Raw genomic sequence first — 22,004 nt, forward strand, 5'->3', positions numbered from 1 at the left:
TTCATTGACTGGGAGTATTTACGAAGTTTCTACAAAACATTGCCTTCTGTTGGTTTGGTTTTGTTTTTTAAGGCAGGCAGCTGTTTTACTTGGAAAACATACTCTTTAAAGATGTTGGGGAAATTTTCCCTGTCCATCTTTGAAACCCACATGCACAACGAGCAATATGACTGACTTGACTTTGTTATTCAGTGCTGAGTGAGAGCAGCCACATAGGAAGCTAAGGAAATTTAGTTTTTCTTCAGTACCTGCAAAAGAGATTATGGCAAGTCTCAGACATGATCAAAGGAGAATTGTTTCTGAAATTCTTAATTCTGACATTTTGTTTAGTAAGTATTTATGAAATTATGTATCCTTGCTCTCTTGCTGTATGCTATTTGTACGTAACTCTTACAAATTTCTTTAACCGTGGTTAAAGCTAATGGTAGTCTGGAAGCCTGTGCTAGTTTTGAGTCCTGCTTGCTCAAGGAGGTTGCGCATTCTCCATCATTCTGCTAATGATCAGAACATTTTGAACTTACGACATTACCTTCTCTGCGTTGGCTGTTTTATGGTATGCATTGTGTAACAGAACTAGTGTTTGGGCAGAAAGTAAATGGTAAATCAGAAAAAAGTGAGTTCTCTTTGCTCTTTTTGAATACGCTTGCTTTTCTAGAGTGGTTTCTGGTTTGTAGTTGTAACATTGCAGTATGAATCTTTTACTGCTGTTCTAATATTTGAGATGTAATGAAGCCCACATCGAATCATGTTATGAACAGAAATATAAAGACTGCTTGTGTTACCTTTTATTCGTTCAGTGGTGATTTTGCATAAACTTTCACTAACAAAAGAACTTTCAATTTAAATACATCAGAGTGACACTTCCTGAAACTGCCTTCATTTTTATTTAAAATACTAGAATATAGTGAAATGCTATAGGAGTCTTTGTATATCAGACTGTTTTTGTGCCAAGCTGAGGACAAAAGACTGAAAGAAACAATCTCATTGAGAATTTTCTGTAATACTTGGTTATTTCAGTAATTCATCTCAGAATAACCCTTGAACTCTTTTATCTGGGTAAGAAGACATGCTGCTGATAGAAAAACTTGGTCTTCTACATTCAGCAGTTGTGATCCTAGCTAAAAAGAAATAGAAAAATCTTGCTAAGTTGTTTTCTTGGTCCTGGCACAACATCTGCTCTTCAGATGTTGCAAGTGCTTAAGGATCAGGTTTCATATACTGCATTCTAACTGGACAGCTGATTCTAAGAATATAGACTTTCAGCAATGAAGCTGATTATTCAGTAGTGTTTTGCAATACTAATTGCAGAAGGGATGTTAATCAACTGTTGAGGTTTTTTGAGTAATGAACAAGTGTAAAAGCAAACGAAGTCTGGTTTGGTTTCTATTTTTGGTTAGGAATATGTGCATGGATTGAGTTGAAAGCTGTTTTACTTTATTCCTTGCTCTAAGAAAATTTCAGATAGGAATCTGAGTTGTTGATTCTTCTAGTGCAGCAGATGATAAACAGGACTGGAGTTTTATTGCATTGCATCCTATAAAGTCGTGCTTACACTGTATGAGACTGCTTTTCTTGAGCAGCTTGCTTAATTTCTACCTGAAGGTGGCATTAAAGTCTAAAATTGCCTCTTATATGCACAGTTTATGCTATGCAAATGTATGTGAAGATGTGATCTTGTTTCTCACCTCTGCTGTCTCTCTCACTGCAGGTTTCTGAATGTGGCTGGCCAGCAAGACGAGCGCCAAATCTTCAGAATCTTTATAGCATATGCAAGAATATGCATTTGTGGCTGAAACAGGACCAGAAAAATGTTTGCATTGTGCACTGCCTTGTAAGAAATTGGTTTGAATCTAAAGTGTGTTGCTCAATGCAGCTTTAAATTGTGAATAATAAATTGTATGCTAGTATTCACTCAGTTTGTGAAGATTACTGGCTTTCTTCACTGTGAGGCCAAGAGGCAGTTCTATCTGGCTGTGTCTTTAGGAAAGTTACTTGCAGACATTTTCTCTTCAGGCAAATTAGTAAGGTAGTTTAGCCCTTGCTTACTTGCATGTAGCATGGAAGGCAGTAAGTATATAGGAGGGGTTAAGACAAAACAGCCTTTGGGAGAAACACTCTGCTCTACTATTTCTGTGTTTGCTCCATTTTATTGTTCATATTTTCTGAGTGACAGCTGAGTGTGTACAGCATTTCCCACTACGGTCTGCTTGGAATGTAATCTGTATCTGCAGAATTGCAGAAAGTGACTGAGACTTTTTGCCCAACTTGCTTTTGCTGACAGCAGATTGCTATATAACTTCCGCTGTTCTCTAATGTATTGTTAACCTTGATATAACCCAAAAGAGCAGTAAATCTCTGGGTAGAGCCAATTCATGTCAAATGTGTGTGTGTGTGGGAAATAATTTAAAAAATACTTACTATACTCAGGATCTGAAAACATGAGGTTACTCTTATGTTTGTGTAAGAGTATTGCATGTGGTATTTTGATATTCTTATTTTCCTGCAGAGTAAAAAGAGAAACATGACAGTTGTTACAAGGCTTATGATGCTGCTAGAAAGCATTCAAAACCAGTCCTTTGATGTGATATAGTAGTCTATATGGAATATCACTATCAAGAGCCTAAAAGAGGATTTGTTAATCTGGTATAGTGTACTTCCTTAAACAGAGTTTTGCAAGGAAAAAATTGGTTAATGCCAGCTCCTGAAAACCAATCGGATTTTCAGTGCTGCTGTGAGGTTAGGAATCTAGTTCTATATTAACATGATACGTATGTTATCAAGTAGGGAAGAGACAGATGTGGTGAATTAGCGCTAGTTTTTGTAACATCTTTCCCTTAAAGTGTTTGTTTCCTTTAAGGTACCTAACTCATTAATTTTCTTCAGATGTGAGGGAAGCTTGTATATGTATGGCTGCGTGCCCAATGTGATGTAAAGAGCATAGACCAGAGCTACTAGAAATGAATAGTAGTTGCAAAATGTGTCCTGGATTCACTTAGCTGGAAATTTTGTAGATTTAAAAGTTAGCACTCTTTTTTTTTTAACCTAGATTTCCTTTGTCTGGTAGAGATAGAATATTTTAGTCTAATAAACTTCCTTGAATAACAAAACATAAGAGTTGCTTCTTGTAAAGGTGGAACTGCTTCTAGATGGCCAAGATTCAGGTAGGGCTTCCTGGTCTTTTGATCTTTACTGCAGAGGTTTGCAGTAATACAGTGAATTGTTAAATTTTTACTTGTTCTCAACTGGATTATTCAAATTAGAAGCAGTTGAAAACAAGGTTTAGGTGACAGCTCCTTGCTTCAGCTAGTTATGTCTTTCTCCACTGGCAGTGACTGGGATCAGTTTTTTAAGGGGCATCCTGTTCTGATGATATCGCAAGACTGTAGCACGTATGCCAGAGGCTGGAGTAACTCCTGGATACATGCAGTAATACTTTGTGTAATTGTTTGGGGCCATGCAGTGATGGTCGTCCTTGAAAACTCGCACAGCTTTAAGAAGGTGTGAGTACAAAGATCATCTTCATGGAACTTAATGGCAAAGAGGCTTGCAGTTGGGTGTGCTGCTGCTCTCTAAGTGTGCTTGAGTGTTCCTTCAGGTAGTTTTATCTGACCTGTGTTTAAATCAACCAAGCTGAGATAATCTTGCATGCACTATGAAAAGTTATGTTTAATATTTATTTAATATTATTTTATGAAGGTTATTTCGTTTCAAAATAGTTCAGACACAAAACTCCTCTGGCTTTTTGAGGCTTTGGAACAAAACTTAACTCAAAATGTATCTTTTTCCAATCATTGTTTTTTACGGCAGCCTTCGTGATTGTTTATGCCTGAGGATTTTATACTTTCGTAGCCAAGATCTATCATCCTTGTAAAATCATACAAGGAAAAGTTGAAATTCCTACTGTCTCATCTCCCTATAGGAGTGTTTATTTTGTTTCTATTCTGCAACTTAGAAAGCTTCTTTCTGAAATGCAAAGTTCTGTCATCAAATTTGTTTACTAATGAATAAGATACTCTTTATTTTGAATGATGTATTTTTAGCTGTAAAGTTGTCTTTTAAATCTTGTAAAGTTGTTGTCTGACTACCTGCTGCAGTTGCAAAGGGTTTGCTGTGACTTGCAAGCTGACCTCCTTGGACAATGATTTTTCTCCCCTTGGTGTGGTGCTGTAATTTGGAAGTGGGTTTTTAATGCAAGGGTACATAGGTCACTGCTTGTCATGCTGGTCAGTGTTGTTTCATTCTTCCCTTGCATTCATTAATGTTTTGTCCTAAGTGTAGGCCTTTCAGCGTAGGGGCCATGTTTTTGTTGCATTTGTGTGAAATTTAACTGAAAAGCCGGATCCAGACCATGTAATCATAAACTAGTTTAGTGACTTCTGGAAATCATTGGGCTTGCTAGGTACACCAGCAGTAAGAATACTGATTTGTTGAACTGATCTTTAAAGATCTGGCTTTTATGGTGCTGGCAGATCTTCTCTTCACTGATGTAAGTAATGGTTGGAATTAAAGCCTGGCACTGAGGGAAATGCCTGTTAAAACAAGTTGAGGAAAAACACTTCCCTCTTTCCCATTTCCACACTTACATGCCAAATGATCACCAAAAGAAAATCTGTTCTGTGTTGCTAGCGAAAAAACTTGACAGGTCTTGTTCTGTGAACCATTATTTCTTTCTGAATCTTCAGTCTTTTATGATGTAGGGATTAATCTGGGCTGTGTGTAGCTGTGGGCCCTGCAGAAAGATGTTCAGTGTTTTAATTTCCTTCTCGGCGTTTCATGGTAATCTATTACCTCAGGCAGTTTCAGGCAGAAGTCTAAAGAGTTTTTAGTGTGGCTTAGTTCTTCTGAATCTTAGGACGCCTCTTGTAGCAAAAATCCATGGTTATCAGCCAAAAATAGCACTGAGCTGGAGTTACAGGTAGCAGCCAGGAAATAAATGTAAAGATAGTAGTGGTAGTAAGGTAATAAGCATCAATTGGAAATATCAGTGTTAAGTTAAAGCAACTATTCGCATTTGAGCAAGCAGATAATATGTAGTATCCTTTGTAGTGTGTAGAAATAAAAAGAAAACATTGCACATTCAGACAGAAAGTGCAAATCTGACGATTGCAGTAGTCCTTGGACTTCATTACACTAAATAGGGAGATAGCATGCTCTTCACTAACTTCTGTAATGCTTTTTCCACTGGGTTTAATAAGTCACAATTATTTTTTTTTTTTTTTTGTAGGATGGGAGAGCTGCATCTGCTGTTGTAGTTTGTTCTTTTTTGTGTTTCTGCCGTCTCTTCACTACTGCTGAAGCTGCAGTTTATATGTTCAGTATGAAACGCTGTCCTCCTGGCATTTGGCCCTCTCATAAGAGGTATGGTATCGGTCTGTAGGTACTGTTGAAGCAAGTCATTATGCAATTGTGAATATGCTACTATTTTTACAGGATGCTTTTTAGGAAAATAAATTGTTTCAATTGTGTCTGTGTTTGAATGGCAAAATGCTTGGAATATATTATGAGTAAGGAAAGTAATTCTGAATTTTGTGAGCCCTTGAGTTACTTGTGATGCTTTTATTAAAAGTGAGTCAAGTATGACCTGTAGTGAAGAAATGTCAGGAATGAAAATAAGGGTATGCAGTGCTTTTGAATGCTCTCTTAAGTATAAAATCCTCTTGCATGTGTGTAAGGCTTATTCCACTTTTACTAGTTTATTAGAACAGGTTTTGCTGTGTCTGAACACTGCAGGTTCTATGGAAAGACCACTAAGAATTTTTGTTTAGGTAGGGGATGCCTTCTGCTTTTTTAAAGGAGTGCATGAAGAGGTGACTTTCATATACTTTGAATATTTTAAACTGATTATTAGATTTAATTTGATCTTATAACAATGAAGTCTTAGTAGCAAGTGACACTGGCAGTAAGGGTGATTCCTACAAAAAGGGTTAGATTTAGAAATGTGAGAAGTAAGGATTAGTTAAATATAAGTGACATTATGCTGTTGTGCAGATTTACTTTTAGTATATTTAATGGGTTGTCTACAAGATAACATATTAATGAGGATGAATTAAAGTCCTTAGGAAGCTTTGAGTTACTAGCTTCAGAACTGCTATGCAACTTCAATCAGTTATGTGCAAGATAATAAATAGTTCTCCTTGTTTGGTGTTTTAAAGCCTTTGGAAAGAGTGGCTAGTTTGTTTTACAACTGAATATATGTAAGGCTGCAGACCTAAAGCAATGTCTAGAGCTGTCTGGAAGGTGGGACACAGGTGCACATGAGTTCATATGCAGTGCTGTATTCAGTTTTCTGGGCAGTGCATTTTTCCATTGTGGTGCAGCCATCAGGCTTTTGTACAGAAACTGTTTCTACCCTTAAATTGGGAGGCCAGCTAGGGATCATAAATATTTCTCCATGTTTCCATTTCATTTTCCTGTTGTGAATTCCTATCAGACCTGAAAATGTGGTTGCTGAAAATGCTGTTCCCAGTGTTTTTATTGTTACCATTTGTCACTGCTTAGTGGCTGGGTATGAACAGAAGTAACTCAGCTGTGTGTTTACCTATTTTTACAATTTGTTTTCTGGCTAAATGAGTACCTCTTTGTTTTTGCTAGATACATCGAATATATGTGTGACATGATGGCTGAAGAACCCATTATTCCTCACAGCAAGCCCATCCTTGTGAGATCAATAGTCATGACTCCAGTTCCTCTTTTCAGTAAGCAGCGTAATGGCTGCAGGCCTTTCTGTGAAGTTTATGTGGGAGATGAGAGAGTAACCACTACCTCCCAGGAATATGACAAAATGAGGTAAGTACAGGTTATGATTTGCTCTGAAACAGCACATTACGTTTTTCTGGACCGCCTTAAATATTAAGTGCTCACTGTTAAGAGAAAGCATGATCTTGCGTGTCCCAGCTGAGCCCAAAGCTTCTTTAACATGTGACAACAGCTCCTCTGTCCACTTTTTCTTGTGGAAGAGACAACGTAGTTACAATAGCAGCTTATATCTGTTCCTGCAAAAAGTGGGGATGATGGTGGGGTTGGCACAGTGGACATGGCACAGCAGAGGTGAACAAGAGCCTCTTCCCTCTCACTCCATGTGATGTGAACTGGGAAGACTGATTCCTGGTGTACATGTACTGAATTGAACACCATGTTTCAGTCATGGAAACAATTAGGATCCCACAGGCATGGTAGCTGTAAGGGGAGTGCTTGTTAGCCCTTGTACAGCTCTGGTATCTGCAGTTGTAATACAGCACAGGAATTGCAAAGGGTACGAACAGTATTAGGTGTAGGTAGTCACAGAGAGAGGAAAGATGAGAGAATACCTCTAGCTTTCCTATAAATCCAAGCCCCTTAAGGAGTTTAATGAATTTGAAGAGAGCAGGAACAGAAACAGCTGTGGGGTGTTACAGAGCAGCTTTTAAATTTTAATCATTTAGAGCAAATTCTCTGTAATAAGAACTTGAAGCAGTTTTTTATGGGTTGATATTGAAGGCCTTGGAGAAACAAAACAAAACATAAGGTAATACATTATTTTTAAAAAATGAAATTAACTGTGGTTATGTTTTTTTCTTTAGAGAGTTTAAAATTGAAGATGGGAAAGCAGTAATTCCGCTAGGTATAACAGTCCAGGGCGATGTTCTCATTGTGATCTATCATGCCAGGTCAACCCTAGGAGGCCGACTACAAGCTAAGGTAATGATAAATGTAACAGCCTGCATGGAAAATTTGCTTTTTCTTGTTACAATTTTGTATTATACTTGTGTTTGTGATCTCATTAAGTACATGGCTTTATTTCCTTTTCTTTGTTCAAAGACATGTGAGGTTTTCATGCACTTGGGAATTCAGCTTTTTCAAGGCTAATGTGTATGTTCGTTCTTAGTGCTCTGCATGTAGGTGCTTTGGTAAGCATTTCTTGAGATTACTTCAGTAGTGATATTCACTATATTTGCACAGAAAGCCTCCACACAGTAAAAAAGTGGAATTTCAGGGACTGCCTGTACATAAGAGGCTAGAAGAAACCATGTGGTTTTGTATCCTGTTTCTAGAGCTAGGTCAAGTTTTTATAGCAAGCTTTCTTACTAGTCTTTGTTTTCTTAGGCAGAATGCATGTTTCCTTTAATTCAACTGTGGATGCAAGTGTATTGCAGGATCCCAAAAACTTGCTAATGAAGCCTGTCTTCCAATTTCTAAGAATGAAGCATGGGATTTTTTTTTCTTCTAGATGAGTAACCCAAATTAAACTTGGAGATCCATGTAGAAGATAGGAAGGGGTAGTGCAAAGTTTAGGATAACTTAAAGCATTGTGAAAATCGATCCAGGGGTTCTTCAGACAGTTTCCATACATCTGGGGCAAACAAGCATATTCATACATATCTACTACTACTGAAATAAATGGTTTCCCCTGTGTTTTTTCTACTTCGTAGAAAGGTGAGTATCAAATCTTGTCATGTTGCAGAGATTCAGAACTTTCTTAATGTCACCAGAGTGCTGTGGGACAGATGCAAGATACTTTAAACCTGAAAGCTCAGTGAAAAGATTCTCTAATGCACAAAAATAACTAGTATATGGTTCAAGATCATCAGTGAAGAAGGCATGCAGCTGGGGAAAATTGAGTTTATACTCCTTGTGCGATCTCAGTTTCAGAGATAAGTTTCTTTGGCATTTAGTCACTGATTGGAAGACATTAGGATTTTCCCATCCGTCTGCTGTAACTGATACATCAACAGTGTTTGTAATGATCCTGGTGTGGAGCCTTGGTGGAAAGGTATTAAATGTGTCCATAGGTGCATGTCCTCTAAATTGCTCCTTGAAGCTCTGTGCAGAACTCTTACAGAGATCAACCACCACATTTCAATATTGCTGTTACATGCCTAGAGCTGGGCATTGCGAATGGCTCCCACTGGCTCACAGTTAATCTGAGGGGGGATTTGTTTTATCTTCCAGGAAATGTCTTGCATAGCAAGGGATTAAGAAAACTGATTTAATAGGATGTTCAGGTTTTCATGTGTAGACCAGGGTAGGGATGGATGGATCAGAAAAACTTTCTCTGGTATGTCCATGTGTGTTTTATACTGAGGAGCCCAGCACTGGACACAGGACTTCAGATGTGACCTCACTAGTGCTGGATTGAGGGGAAAGATAACCTCCCTCAACCTGCTAGCAGTGCTTTGTCTGTCACTTGACTTTTGGTTATGATGTTCAATAAATGCTCATTTACAAGGAGAACTTCCATAATTCTATTTTAGTCTGTCATATTTACTTGACTGTTACTGTAATACTTTCTTTGTAAGGACTGGCAAGACTATTCCACTTGTGTTGTAACTGAAGCCAGTGAACAAATACATTGTGGATGTATCAGTTTGCTGTAATTTAGATTTGTGTAAGACCAGGAGGTACATTAAACTTCTATAGTAGCATTTTCTGGACTCTCATATGCTGATCAGGCATGGGAAAGTAGTCTTTCTGTCAGCAGAAAAAAATGAGTTGGGAAAGTTGAAAGGCTATAATGAATCAGTTTGGACAAGCCCTATAATTCTCTCTGGGATGGATGGTTGACTTGAAGTTGCATAGGAAAGAGCTCTGCGTTTCTTACGAAGTGTCCGTTAGAATGTGCTACATTTAAAACTGTTCTGAATGGACTCCTGTTTATATGTGTATTTCCTGATTAGTGTATTGCACAGTGAGGTTTTCTGGATGTATGATATTCAGGAAAGCAACAGAGGTCATGCAGTTTCAGCCTCTAGAACAGGGTCTGGAAGTGCTTAACAGACTTTGATAGCCTTAGGTTAGTGAGACATAGCTGGTTTGAGGTCTTTTGGTTTGTTTCTGGTAGTAATAGATTTGTCTACATTCTGTCTCAAGCTGCATTTAAGTCTCTCAAGATAAAGTATACGTAGAATTAAGGTGAAATGGTAGCAAAACAAACACTTTAAAGTATTTTAATACTGAAAATATTTTGTTTTGTAATGAAGGCAGAACACTGTGCAGAATACTAATCGTGTGGATTTATCTATTTTCCCTGTATTTCTTGTTTTCAACAGATGGCTTCAATGAAGATGTTTCAGATACAGTTCCACACAGGTTTTGTGCCCCGAAATGCTACCACAGTGAAATTTGCCAAGTATGTTGACACCTGTTCCTATGTAGGAAACTGGCAGAAGTTTTATTTGAAACTGTTTAGTCTGCCAAACCAACGTGGCAGGGGGAGGAAATATGGTTAGTGTAGGAAGTAAATGACTTTGATTGCAATACGGTTCTTTTGTTTTCTCATCTGAAGGAAACTGAAGGTTTTGTTCATAATACAGCAAAAAAACCCCACATACCAATATACCATCGGTTTAAAATCCGTAGAAAAAGTATACAAATACAGCATGATACTAACTGATACTGATACAGCCTGATACTAACTCCTTTAAAAATTTGCCTTGGACTGTGGTGAACTTAATCTAGTTAGCAATCAGTATCAAGAACCTACTTGTATGCATCTTTTCAGGTATGATCTGGATGCCTGTGACATACAAGAAAAATATCCTGATTTATTTCAAGTCAATCTGGAAGTAGAGGTGGAGCCCAGAGGCAGACCTAGCTGTGAACAGCCACCATGGGATAACATGAATATAAAGGGACTGAATCCCAAGATCCTCTTCTCCACCCGAGAGGAGCAACAAGAGATTTTATCAAAATTTGGTAATGAATCTTTTGAAAAACTAGAGAACATGCTAAAGTTTCTAATGTCCTTAACATTTGAGGCTTTTGTTTCATTTCTGACATTCCTTTAAATGAAAGAAATTTAAAAGGTGTATTTTTTTGTAAATATCACTTAAAATTTTCCATTATATGAAGGAGTATAAATTATCCTTCAATAAGGGATTATAATTTTCCTTGTCTTTACACTTTATCCACTGTCATTACATTTGCTTGCTTTACTATTTGATAGCTATGAATATCCTATTTGCAGGGATTTTAGCAAATGGAATTGTAACAACCAGGATTTGTAGGCAAAATGTCTTGAAAGAACTTCACTTGGCTAACCAGCACCATTATTTCACTTAAAATCATCTGAGCGTTCCTCACAAATGGTCTTAAGAATAAAACATAAAAATATTTTTAATTACGTATAGCCAAGTAATGTCATAATTCAATTTCTCAACTTCTTCTATTGTGCTCCAGCAGATGTTCAGTTTTTCTGGTACTACGTATTCTGTGCTTCATCTGTAGATGTCTGCATTAATTCTGGTTAATGCTGTTCAGGATCTTTCTTCTTCTCCTGGTATCAGTAATGAGCTTTGACATTTTCATTAAGTCTCTTAAACCTTCTCTGTGCTTCCAGAATAAAAAGCATGATGGAGATTACTGTGGTGGTTTTAGTACACCATACACGAGATCTTAGTCTCTGCTCTTAATATGGTACATCTTAATTACATTTCTTTTGGTACAAGGTAGTTGCTGCCGTCTTACTTTTTTTTTTTTTTTAGCAGGTTATGTTTGGTTAGTGTTATGATATAGATAATTTTCTATTTAACTTAGGTTATGTATATTTTAAAAATCTCTGAACACAGCTCACTAAAGTTTCATTGACAATGAGGATTGTAACAATTACTCATTTTTAAAGTTGTTTTCATTTTCTGATAAATGAAATGTAAGAGTTTCAAATCTCACTAAAAATATTTCTTTAAACTGGTGGGAAGGATATAGGATAAGGACGATAGGTTTTATAAAACTTGCTTATTAAAATTGAATTTGTACTATTCCGTTATTAATGACCTTTCATGTATGTTTTCTGAGACAGACTTTTTTCAGCTTCTCTGTAAGCTACAGCTGAGTATGTGGAAAGAGGGTGCTCTACTGGTTTGGTATTTAGATTTAGACAGCTAGCTTTCTTCCAAGGATTCATCACATTCTTTTCAAACAGTGAATGAACACTTACTAATTTAGGGAGTCTACATACTTGCCTTGGAGAAATCTCCTTTTTGAGAGCTGATACAGCAGTAGGTAACTCAGCCTAACTCAGTCTTACACGAGAGTCACATAATCTGGTGACCTCAGTAAAATAATAAATGTAAGGAGTAGTTAATCACAGAACACAGTGTATTACTTAACTCCTTGGAGATGTTTGTTAACAACTGCCATGTTCTTCTCTGGCTTTATACTCTGCTTGGTTGTTTTTTTTCCTGTAGCTGCATTTGCTCTTTCCTGCTGTTCTGTTCTGTATTGCGGATGTTGTTCCTAGCTCTTGCATATTCTATACAATGGCACAAGTGAGGTGTCAATTACATTTTCCTTCAAATGTCAGAATGCTTGAGTGCTTTGCTATGAATCTGATGTAATCTGATGTTAAAGTTGAAAACAGGGTCTTGATAGCTTTTGCAGTTGAAACAATAATGCCAATTTCGAATGGAGTGTGAGGGAGGGAATTTTGTGCCTTTGTAGAATAATAGGCACTTCGAGACAGTTGTTGTGGTACAGCAGTCATTCTGTAAGCCAAATACTAGCTGCTATGACCAGGATTGAGTTTTGGAAGTTTCTCCCCAAGGGTTCTGACTTAAATTCTATTTTATAGGGAAACCAGAGCTGCCTAGACAACCAGGTTCAACTGCACAATATGAAGCAGAAGCATCCCAGCTGGAGCAGTCTTCAGAAAGTGCACCTACTGATACAGAATCCCCACACAGCAGTAGTACTGATGCAAATAACTTCTTTCATTCTCTGGACTGGAAAGGTATGGGTTTTCCTCTGAAGTAACTATTTATTGTGCTTGTTGTCTTATACACCTTCCAATGAGCGCTTAAACCTTCTTATGCAGCAGAAGTCACTATTTCACCAGACCATGACAAAAAGCTATTTAAAGAGTGAGGTCTACAGGCCATTCTGCTTCATTTGTGTAAAGTAATGTTTTTTTGGTGTTGTGTGTGGCTTAAACGCTGAGCTAAGTTTTTCTTTTTCTGCACAAATCTTAACCTTAAAGGTCTGCAAGGAAACCTTTGCCTTCCCACAGCCCCCTTAGGCTGGCTGAGGAACAGAGAAAAAGTAGACTAGCCGGTGGAGTCCAGATCAGTGTTTGGACTGAGAAAATGTAAATTTGTAGTGCATGTGCAAGTCCTTTTTCTGGGTTCTGCTGTATTGGCAAAAATATCAGTAACTGCTCATGCTGTCGCTGATGTTATTGTTGAGTTGGAGCAGCAGTTAGTGATCTGTTGTGGTTTAACCCTAGCTGGCAACTAAGCACCACACAACCACTTGCTCATTTCACACACACCCTGCCCCAGGATGGGGAGAGAACCAGGGAAAGGGTAAAACTTGAGGGCTGAGATAAGAATAATTTAATAGTTGAAATAAAATAATTAATAATAATAGTAACAATTGTAATGAAAAGAAGGGAGAAGAGGAATAACATCCAAAGGAAAGGAGGAAAAAAACCCCAAGTAATGTACAATTGCTTTGCCAGCCGCTGGCTGATGCCCAGCCAGTCCCCAGGCAGTGATTGGTGGGCCCTGGCCAACTCCCCCAAGTTTATATACTTAGCATCACATTCTGTGGTATGGAGTATCCCTTTGGCTAGTTCAGGCCAGCTGTCCTGGCTGTGTCCCCTCACAATTTCTTGTGCTCCTCCAATCTTCTTGCTGGTAGGGCCTGAGAAACTGGGAAGTCTTTGACTTCCTATAAACATTACTTAGCAACAACTGGAAATGTTAGTATGTTATCCTGTCGTGGCTTAGCCTGAGCTGGTAACTAAGTACCATACAGTCTTTCACTCACCCCAGCCTCACCCAGAAGGATGGGGAGGAGAACTGGAATGTAAAACTTAAGGGTTGAAATAAGAACTGTTTAATAATTGAAATAAAATAAACCCCAAAGAACAATAATAATAACAGTTATGGTGAAAAGGACGGAGGAGAGGAGAGGAATGAAATCCAAAGGGAAGGGAGAAAAGAAAACAAGTGATGCACAGTACGGTTGGTCACCATCCACTGACAGATGCCCTGTCAGTCCCTGAGCAGCTATTGGCAGGCCCCAGCTGACCCCTCCCTGTTTATGTACCAAGCATGATGTCCCATGGTATGGAATACCTCTTTGTCTAGTTTGTGTCAGCTGTCCTGGCTGTGCTCCCTCCCAATTTCATATGTCACTCCAGCCCTTTTGCAGGCAAGGCCTGAGAAACTAAAAAGTCCTGGTATAAATATTACCTAGCAACAACTAAAAAGATCAGTGTGTTATCAACACCGTTCTCACACCAAATCCGGAACACAGCACTGCACCAGCTACTAAGAAGAAAATGAACTCTGTTCCAGCTGAAACCAGGACATCTTCTAAGCCATAAGTGGTACTATGTCCAGAGGTGAATGTCCAAGTCAGTCTCATTTTGAAAAAGTTCCTAACACCTGACCATGCAGAGTGGCAAGCGTGGTACTGAGCTGCCCCTTTGCCTGCCCTGTATAAAGAGGTGGTAGGCAAAAGTTCTTTTTTCGTCAGTGCTTTTGTGAGCTTTGTTTAATTAATGATTGGTTTCATATGATGTCACTGTGTAAGTCTGTCTTATCCTAGTTGACAGAAGAATCCTGGTAATCTAAAGCTGTTTCTTTTTATTCAAGAAGGAAAAAGTCCAGAAAGTGGAGTAGAGGACAGTTCATCTAAAAATGATCGTGTTCAACTATCTGATGATAGGGAGGAGAGTGATCCTTCAGATGAGGAATTCCCTACATTTCCAGGTGAAGAAAGTGCAGTCGCTGATAATGAAAAAGACTGTGTTACTCCAGAAGGCGAGTTGCTTTTTGAAGCAAATTTTGAAGCTCCATCTGCACCATTACAAAAATCTCTTCCTGAAGAGAATGTAGACTTACTTGGACTACATTCCGACATTTCACCAGAACAGAAACAACCTATCTCAGAAGTAAACTCTTCATCAAGTAATGCAGACTTGCTGAACAATCTGTTTGTGAATAATGCATCACAGATTTCAGAAGGGCCCACTGGAGATCTCCTTGGACAAGGAACAGATTTCTTTTTCAGCAGTCAGTGTCCAGCTGCTACTCAGGGTGTGTCTTCAGCAGCAACCATGTCTTCAGGTACATAAAATTAACATTAGTACTCTTCAGCTGGCCAAAAGATAAAAGCTGCTGCTTGCATTTTGCTTGGAAAATGAGTACTGTATTTTTATTGGTCCAGTGAAGCCCTGTTGGTCTATAGCAAGAATCTACATAGAGCAGGTGTTTTACTGCATGAATGAGAGAAGTTGCTGTATATTACCCAAGTATTTTGTTATGTTGCTAGTATCCTGTTAACTTCAAACCATGTAAATGGAAAAGAATCAAATTTTGAATTTAAAGGGGACTCGGTATTTTTAAAGAATCCATAACCTCCCCATACAAACATTACATGCTACATCCTTTTCTAAATCCCTGTGTAAATAACTTTTCCTACTAAGGCATAGACTTGTAGTAACTTACTGCTTTACACGAAGTGGGAGAAAGCAGTAGCATTAGGTGTGGTACAGAGCTGTGAGTTTAGGTCAAGCATCTGTGAGGGTTTTTTGTGTTAATCATGTAAGATTGCTAGGCAGCTGGAAATTCTGTAGGTTGTTGTTCAAACCAGTAGGATAAGGGTACTGCTAAAAGGTGTTTTCTTGCTGTTTTTACTGATGATGTTGGCAGGTCTGTATCCTGAAAGAGAATGTTACGTCCTGTTGTATTTGGTATTTGAAACAAGACATTTCAGTTCAGAGGTTCTGCTCCTCTTAGCAATGGATCATTAGCCCTGTCACATGACTAAACTTTAGGGAACAGCAACTCTCTGCCTGATGTTAACGCTAAGATTTCTGAGAATATTAAGTCTAATAATCTGGGTAACTGTTACAAGATTTAGCTTATTTGCACAAAGATAATTCATTTAGACTAAAAGCTTTGATCTACATACAACTGTAAAGTGTTTTTGTAGAACATTTAGGTGATTTCAAATATTGTAATTCTGAAGCAGTGCAGTATTATACTGTGATGAATGAGGAATCAATTTACCTTTTTTACACTGGCAGAAGTCCATAAAAGAGAATCTTTAATACTTTAACTATGCCTTTCCTATATCTACTCCAGGAAACACCTGGGTAGTAGCCATGTATGGATCTAATTTTACCTTTGAATTGGATAAGAGAAAGATAATGGCAGAAGTGAGAATATTTGGCCTTTGTTGTATTTTAGTTTACACATCAAACTTGTACTTGAGATTTTGTGTACGTCTGATACTATAGTAAAATAGCTTGATGACAATCCAGGGTTTGTTTCTTTGAAGTGTTACTGAGTCTTGTACAATGTGGCCATCGCCTCAGGATGTGCTAGGGCACTATGGCAGGGTTATTCCTTTCTTCAGTTTGAGTGAGTTGTGGCAGGAGCCCCTGGGCTTTTGAGGATTTTGACCCTAGAGGGCAGCAGAAGATCTCGAGCCTTTATTCCAGCTGACTGTCACGTGTTACCCCATGCTGACTATAAATACTCTTCCACTTAGTTTTTTTTCATTGTGATCACTAGAGACTTGTTGAAAGCCTGGCTTCTTTTGGTTTTCATTTTTGAGTTGACGTGCTTTCTACCCCAGTCACTAATGCCTTCAAGTCGAAACGGTGGTATGAATGTTTTAGTTTATCTTTTTAGTAGTTTGATAGTAGATTTGTTTAAATTCTTTGGAGGTTTGGCATTATAGAGCATCTAAAAAATGTAATTCTTCTGTTTGCAGTTGATCGGTAAAATTTAAGATGTTTCTTACATGGATGAAGTTAACAATGTTATTGAAAGTATGCAGCCTTTTCAAGGACTTTTGTTTGAAAACGTAGCTGTTCGTATTGTGTATGTACCAACATTGAAGTACAGATGTCTAGAGGAAGGGACAAATGGTGACTCTGTACCAGGAAAAAGTCTTAGAAGGCTGCTGCAGTTACTGACATGAACTTTGCTTTTTGTCTGTGCTTCCAGAGGAGTAAGGCTTTTTCAACTTTGTTTATTCTGAAATTTGTCGTAAGATAATTTTTGGTTTTGCTTCTTTTTTTAGCTGATCCTTTCGACCCATTCACAATGTCATCAACTTCAGAGAATCAAGCCCTGTCTGGTCCAGACCTCTTTGGGGACTTCCTTAATCCAAGCTCGGTATCTACACCTAGTACAGTTCCTTCCACACACAGTTCGCTTCCGCCTTCTTCCAGCTCAGACTTCTTAAATTTAGGTAAGTGTGCTTCTGGTGTTCTGTTTCTGAACAGTTGCTGCTGCTCTGTGCATTTGTCTTTCAGCTTAGTCAAGGTGGATTAGTGTCTTAACAGATGCACTTGTTTTGACTGCTGTTTTAATTAGCTCCATGTTCTGGGAATGCAAATACATATGCACCAAGTAGTGAGAGTCTCCTGTATAATGTCATGCTATTATTTATGAGGTGAGAGGATTTCTAGCATTGCTCACCTTCTGTTGGGAGCTGGAGTTTCCTCTGAGAGTACTTAGAAATGAGAGTACACAAACACCTGCAAAGTTAATGACGATGCTATTTTGATTGTATTCAGTTTTTAAAGATTTTTTCTGAAAGACTTGGAAAAGAAATGAGCAAGTCAAATTATAATGTAGCCAATTATTTAAATGCAAGCTGAAGCTAGCTTGGACCTTCTTGATCTGAACGTCTTCTGGTAATACACTTGTGGAGTACATTATGTAATACTCTAATCTTATTTCTTTCATTTAATTTCTGACGTATTCTTGGTGATGTCTTTTCCTCATGCATTTATTTTAAAATCTATTTGTCATTAAACAAAAAGCTTTGTGATCTGTTCGGTCTTCTCATATCTCCTTGCTAAACACATTATTTTCAAAGTGTTACTAAGTAGAGCTTCTGAGCATGCTCATTCTTTAGAGAAGCATACCCTTACAGAAATGGAGTGGTAGAGCCAGAAGTGTTGGCATTTTAAATCTGACTTTCAAAGACAAGTGTGGGTCCTCTCCATAGGAATGGAGCTTGTGGCCAGTCTGTAACAGCTCTTTGCTGCTGTCTCATCCCGCACTGTTCCCTGCTCCTGTGTAGGTCCTTCCCATGGGTTAGGCTTTCAGGAACATGGGTCTCTGTAGGGTACAGTCCTTCAGGAGCAGACTGCTCCAGTGTGGGTCCTCCAGGGGCTGCAGCTCCTGCCAGGAGCCTGCTGCTGTGTGGGCTCCTCTCCATGGGCTGTGGCTGTGTCCAGCGTACATCCATCTGCACGGGCTCATCTACAGGCTGCAGTGTGGATATTTTTACTCCACTGTGATTTTCTCCACAGGCTGTGGGGAAATCTCTGCTCTGGCACCTGGAACACCTCCTCCCCTTCATCCATTGGCCTTGGTGTCTGCAGGGCTGGTTTTCATTTGCTTTTCTCACTCACAGCTGCTGTGCAGTGTTTTTTACCCTTTCTTATTTATGTATGTGTTTCCAGAGGTGAAAACAACCCCTCTTGGCTGAGCAGCACTTGGCAGCTGTATCCTGCGGTAGGTCTATTGGAGCTGGTTGTGTCCAGCATGGAGCAGTTAGGCCTCTCCTCACAGAGTCTGCCCTTGCAGACCCCTACTTAGAAATTGGATGTAGTTAGGAATGGTGGTATCACATTCCTCACCCTGAATCCAGCAGCATTTTCTTCCCAGCACTTACTGCATGCAGTTTTGAGTTGCCATCATTGTTGGACAGTCTTGTCTAGTTGACCCTGCCTTTGAGTGATGCAGTCTGAGTGTTAGCTACAGAGAAACTTGTTTAAAAAAATGCAGTATTTGCCTGTCTGAGATGAGGCCTTCATCCTTGAAATAAGACTAGCCAGCTGATTAGCCTCTCTACCATGTATTTAAGCATTATATTTGAGCTGTGGTTGATTCTGCTGAGAAGATCCCACTTGCTGCTTTCTTTGCAGCATTTTTGTTCTGGCCTGGATACAGTAACAGCTGTGTGTTATAGTTGTATAGTTGCCAGTTTTATGCTGCTTTTAATTATGACACTTTCATTGTCACTACATGAGATTACCAAGCAGATGATACTTTTTTTTTTTTCTGTAAAGCAGAAGTTTTAATCAATACTGATCTGTGGAGCATCATCTTGGCCAAAAAATCTCATCTCACTCCAGATTCAGGGACCTCTGAAGATTATCTAGTTGACCTGCACAAAGCAGGGTCAGGTAGAACAGGCTGCTCAAGACCATGACCTTGCTGATTTTCATTGTTTCCAAGGATGCAGTCTTTAACAAGACTCAACAACCTCTATGGGCAACTTGTGTGCCAGTACTTGACTACTCTTACAGAAAAAACTACTGCTTAAATGGGGTTTCCTGTGTTTCAGTTTGTGCCTATTGCCCTCTTGTCCTTCCACTGAACAGCACTAAGAAGCCTGGCTGTCTTTATTTCTTCCTGTTAAGTATTTATACACATTGGTAAGATTGCCCACCCCCAGTCCTTCTCTTCTCCAGATTAAACAATACCAGGATCTTCAGCCTGTCCTCATATCAGAGGTGCTTCAATCCCTATATGACAGAGGACTCTTTCATATACTAAATTTAAGTTGTAAAAATACATAAACGTGATTTTCTGCTCTCTGAATGTTTCCCTGCAACCTCTAGGAGACCACCATCAATGTTCAGCTGTTAGTAACATCTGAGCAAGTACAGAAGAAAAGAAATATTTTGACACATGACTTCACTGCTTACTGTTTCATGTGTACTATTCCTTATTTTGGCTGAAAACTTGCACTGTGGTAAATGCATTAGCATACTGCTATTTTAATGTGATTTCTGGAGCTTTCTGTCAACACAAGGAAAAGATGCTTAAAATGTACCCATCTTCTTGTTTAGTCTACAGTTATACAGGGATTTCCCAATCTTTCTCCATTGATATTCAGGCTTTAAAAACCCTGTGGGAGTGGAGGACTTGGGATAATATTTCATGCTCCTTATCTTTACCGAAAGGACGACTTTAAAATGGACGACTTTTCTGTGTTCAGCTGAAATGGAGTATGTATTTGTGACCAGATGGAATGGTAAAGGCTCAGGTATTTAGCAGGGAAGTTTGAAAAATTAATAGCTGTAATGCTTCTAACATGAGTGAGTGAAAGGACGTGGTAACTAGCAACTGGAGAAGAGGGCAAATGAGGGCGTGTTTTCAAATGACGTATTTGGAAGAATTATGTTGAGCAAGCAGAAGAAAGTGCAAACAGGAAGTCATTAAAGTGAGGAACAATTTTAAACACACTAAAAAAATTAGTAGTAATGTCAGTGTTCATTCAAAATAAGCTGCAGCCATGAGACATGGTGAATCTACTGTTAGAGCGGTAATACGTGTCTAGAATTAAATTTTAGCGATGGGTAAGCTTTCTGGAGTAGTAAACAGTTACTGAACCTCTATAGATAACAGGAAAAAGCGGTTTCAGTGAGCGTAATCAAGAATTAGAATTTTAGGCTTGTATTTCTTAGGGTGCCTTGAAATTTAAAATCATAGGAGTGTTAAAATGTGATTTCAATTTGTAGGAAAAATGGGTCTTAAAGAATATCTGATCTGTTAAGGCATTCTATCCTGTACTATAAAAATGTTGATCAATTTTGCTAAATGGCAGTATGTTAACAAGGTATTTTAATTTTCTGTGAAAAAACTAGTAATTTAGAGAAGCTAGTAGGATGACTGAGTTCAGAATCGATAACCTGCACTTGAGTGGCCACACTTGCAAAAACAAGCTGTCACCAGTAGCTGGAGGAGTATCCTTTTTTCCTTAGTAGGTACCTGCTCAGCGAGCGCTTTTGAGAACAGAAAGGATTTGTTTGGATATGCAAGTAGGTGGTCATCTCTAATGCAAGTTGAGTCAGGAATGTGTTTCCCTTTGCAAGAATGAACTGATCTGATCAGGAGATGCAGAAGGTGATCAAAAGAAACCTGATTGACCAATGTAGTATTCTCCTGTGTAGAAGTTAGTTTCAGGCTGTTCTCAGTCAGGCTTTAGAGAAGGTTAAAAAAACCTTGTGTCATATTAAACCAGCCTCTTGGTCCACAGAAAATCCTGTTGTCCTCTGTGATTAAAGGATTTCCTGTAGAGATGACAAGTTAAATAAAGAAAACCTAATGTGAGGTGGTGTGTTTGATAGACTAAAATGTAGGGCTCTTATTTTGGGAAGCTGGGAAGTGTGATCTGATTACCACCAACTTATTCTTGTATCTTAGCTTGGTTGGAGCACTGTTAGTAAAGCACTGTGCTCTGACCTTCAGCAGTTTACTGCTTTATGGCTAAGGATTATACATATGTGCGTTAAAGAAGAACTTAAGGGGCAAGCAGCTATGGATCTCCTTGCCCGTAATAAATTGCTTCAACTTTCTGAATGTTTAGCTATGCTTCATGTTTTACTCTTTCTTTAGATATTCTGCTCCTTTACCGTAATGTATCTGTATGATTCCAGTGTGCCAGGTTACAAAAATCAGGGATTCAGCATGTGGTCTCTTCAAAAATATGTAGAGGTAGGAGTATCATGTTGGTAGCACTATTTCTTGATGTGAAAATCTATTGTAATGCCCAAATTGTACAACTAGAAAGAATGTAGCATAAGAATAAACAGTTGCAGAAGGAACATCTTATCTGTTCAGTGTATTGCACATTGTACTCCATTGTTTCAGATTTTTGTGATAAAAGCATAACGGATGAGTGTAAGCTTGTACTATTTATAGTGAATTTACTGCTGAACAAGTAGGCTGCTCCCTGCTTTGTTCAGGGTGGGGGATGTGATGAATTTGATTGCTCTTAAACCAGCAGTTATAAAACAGCTGATCCCCATAGTGTGTTCTTAGTCTTTCAAGTGCATTCAGCTGTAGTTTAGTCTAGCTTACTCTTATTTCTCTCAAGCTTAAGTCTGGAGAAAGGGCTGAAAATTGTACCATACCTTCAGAAGACTTTGGAGTCTTTGTGCATTTTATTTTGATATTTTCCTTCACATGCAGCAGAGATGATAATGCTGGAATACAGGCTCTCGGCAGACATTTCCTGCAGAGTATTTAATGTTCTCTGTTTGCAAC

At 38.6% G+C, this 22,004-nt stretch overlaps 1 protein-coding gene across 2 annotated transcripts in view; it reads left to right on the forward strand.

The window, feature by feature from the left end:
• GAK (cyclin G associated kinase) overlaps positions 1-22,004 on the forward strand; it is a 77,123-nt gene that overhangs the window by 40,714 nt on the left and 14,405 nt on the right. Inside the window, exons 14-22 of one of the 2 annotated variants that reach the window (XM_055698856.1) lie at positions 1,709-1,831; positions 5,225-5,358; positions 6,592-6,786; positions 7,560-7,677; positions 10,026-10,105; positions 10,478-10,671; positions 12,545-12,703; positions 14,574-15,047; positions 17,014-17,184. In XM_055698856.1, the coding sequence (XP_055554831.1) occupies positions 1,709-1,831; positions 5,225-5,358; positions 6,592-6,786; positions 7,560-7,677; positions 10,026-10,105; positions 10,478-10,671; positions 12,545-12,703; positions 14,574-15,047; positions 17,014-17,184 (1,648 nt within the window). The remainder of the gene's footprint in view (positions 1-1,708; positions 1,832-5,224; positions 5,359-6,591; positions 6,787-7,559; positions 7,678-10,025; positions 10,106-10,477; positions 10,672-12,544; positions 12,704-14,573; positions 15,048-17,013; positions 17,185-22,004) is intronic. The other variant, XM_055698857.1, reaches the window with a different exon arrangement.

Source organism: Falco cherrug, chromosome Z (assembly GCF_023634085.1).
Source record: "Falco cherrug isolate bFalChe1 chromosome Z, bFalChe1.pri, whole genome shotgun sequence".
NCBI classification, from domain to species: domain Eukaryota; kingdom Metazoa; phylum Chordata; class Aves; order Falconiformes; family Falconidae; genus Falco; species Falco cherrug.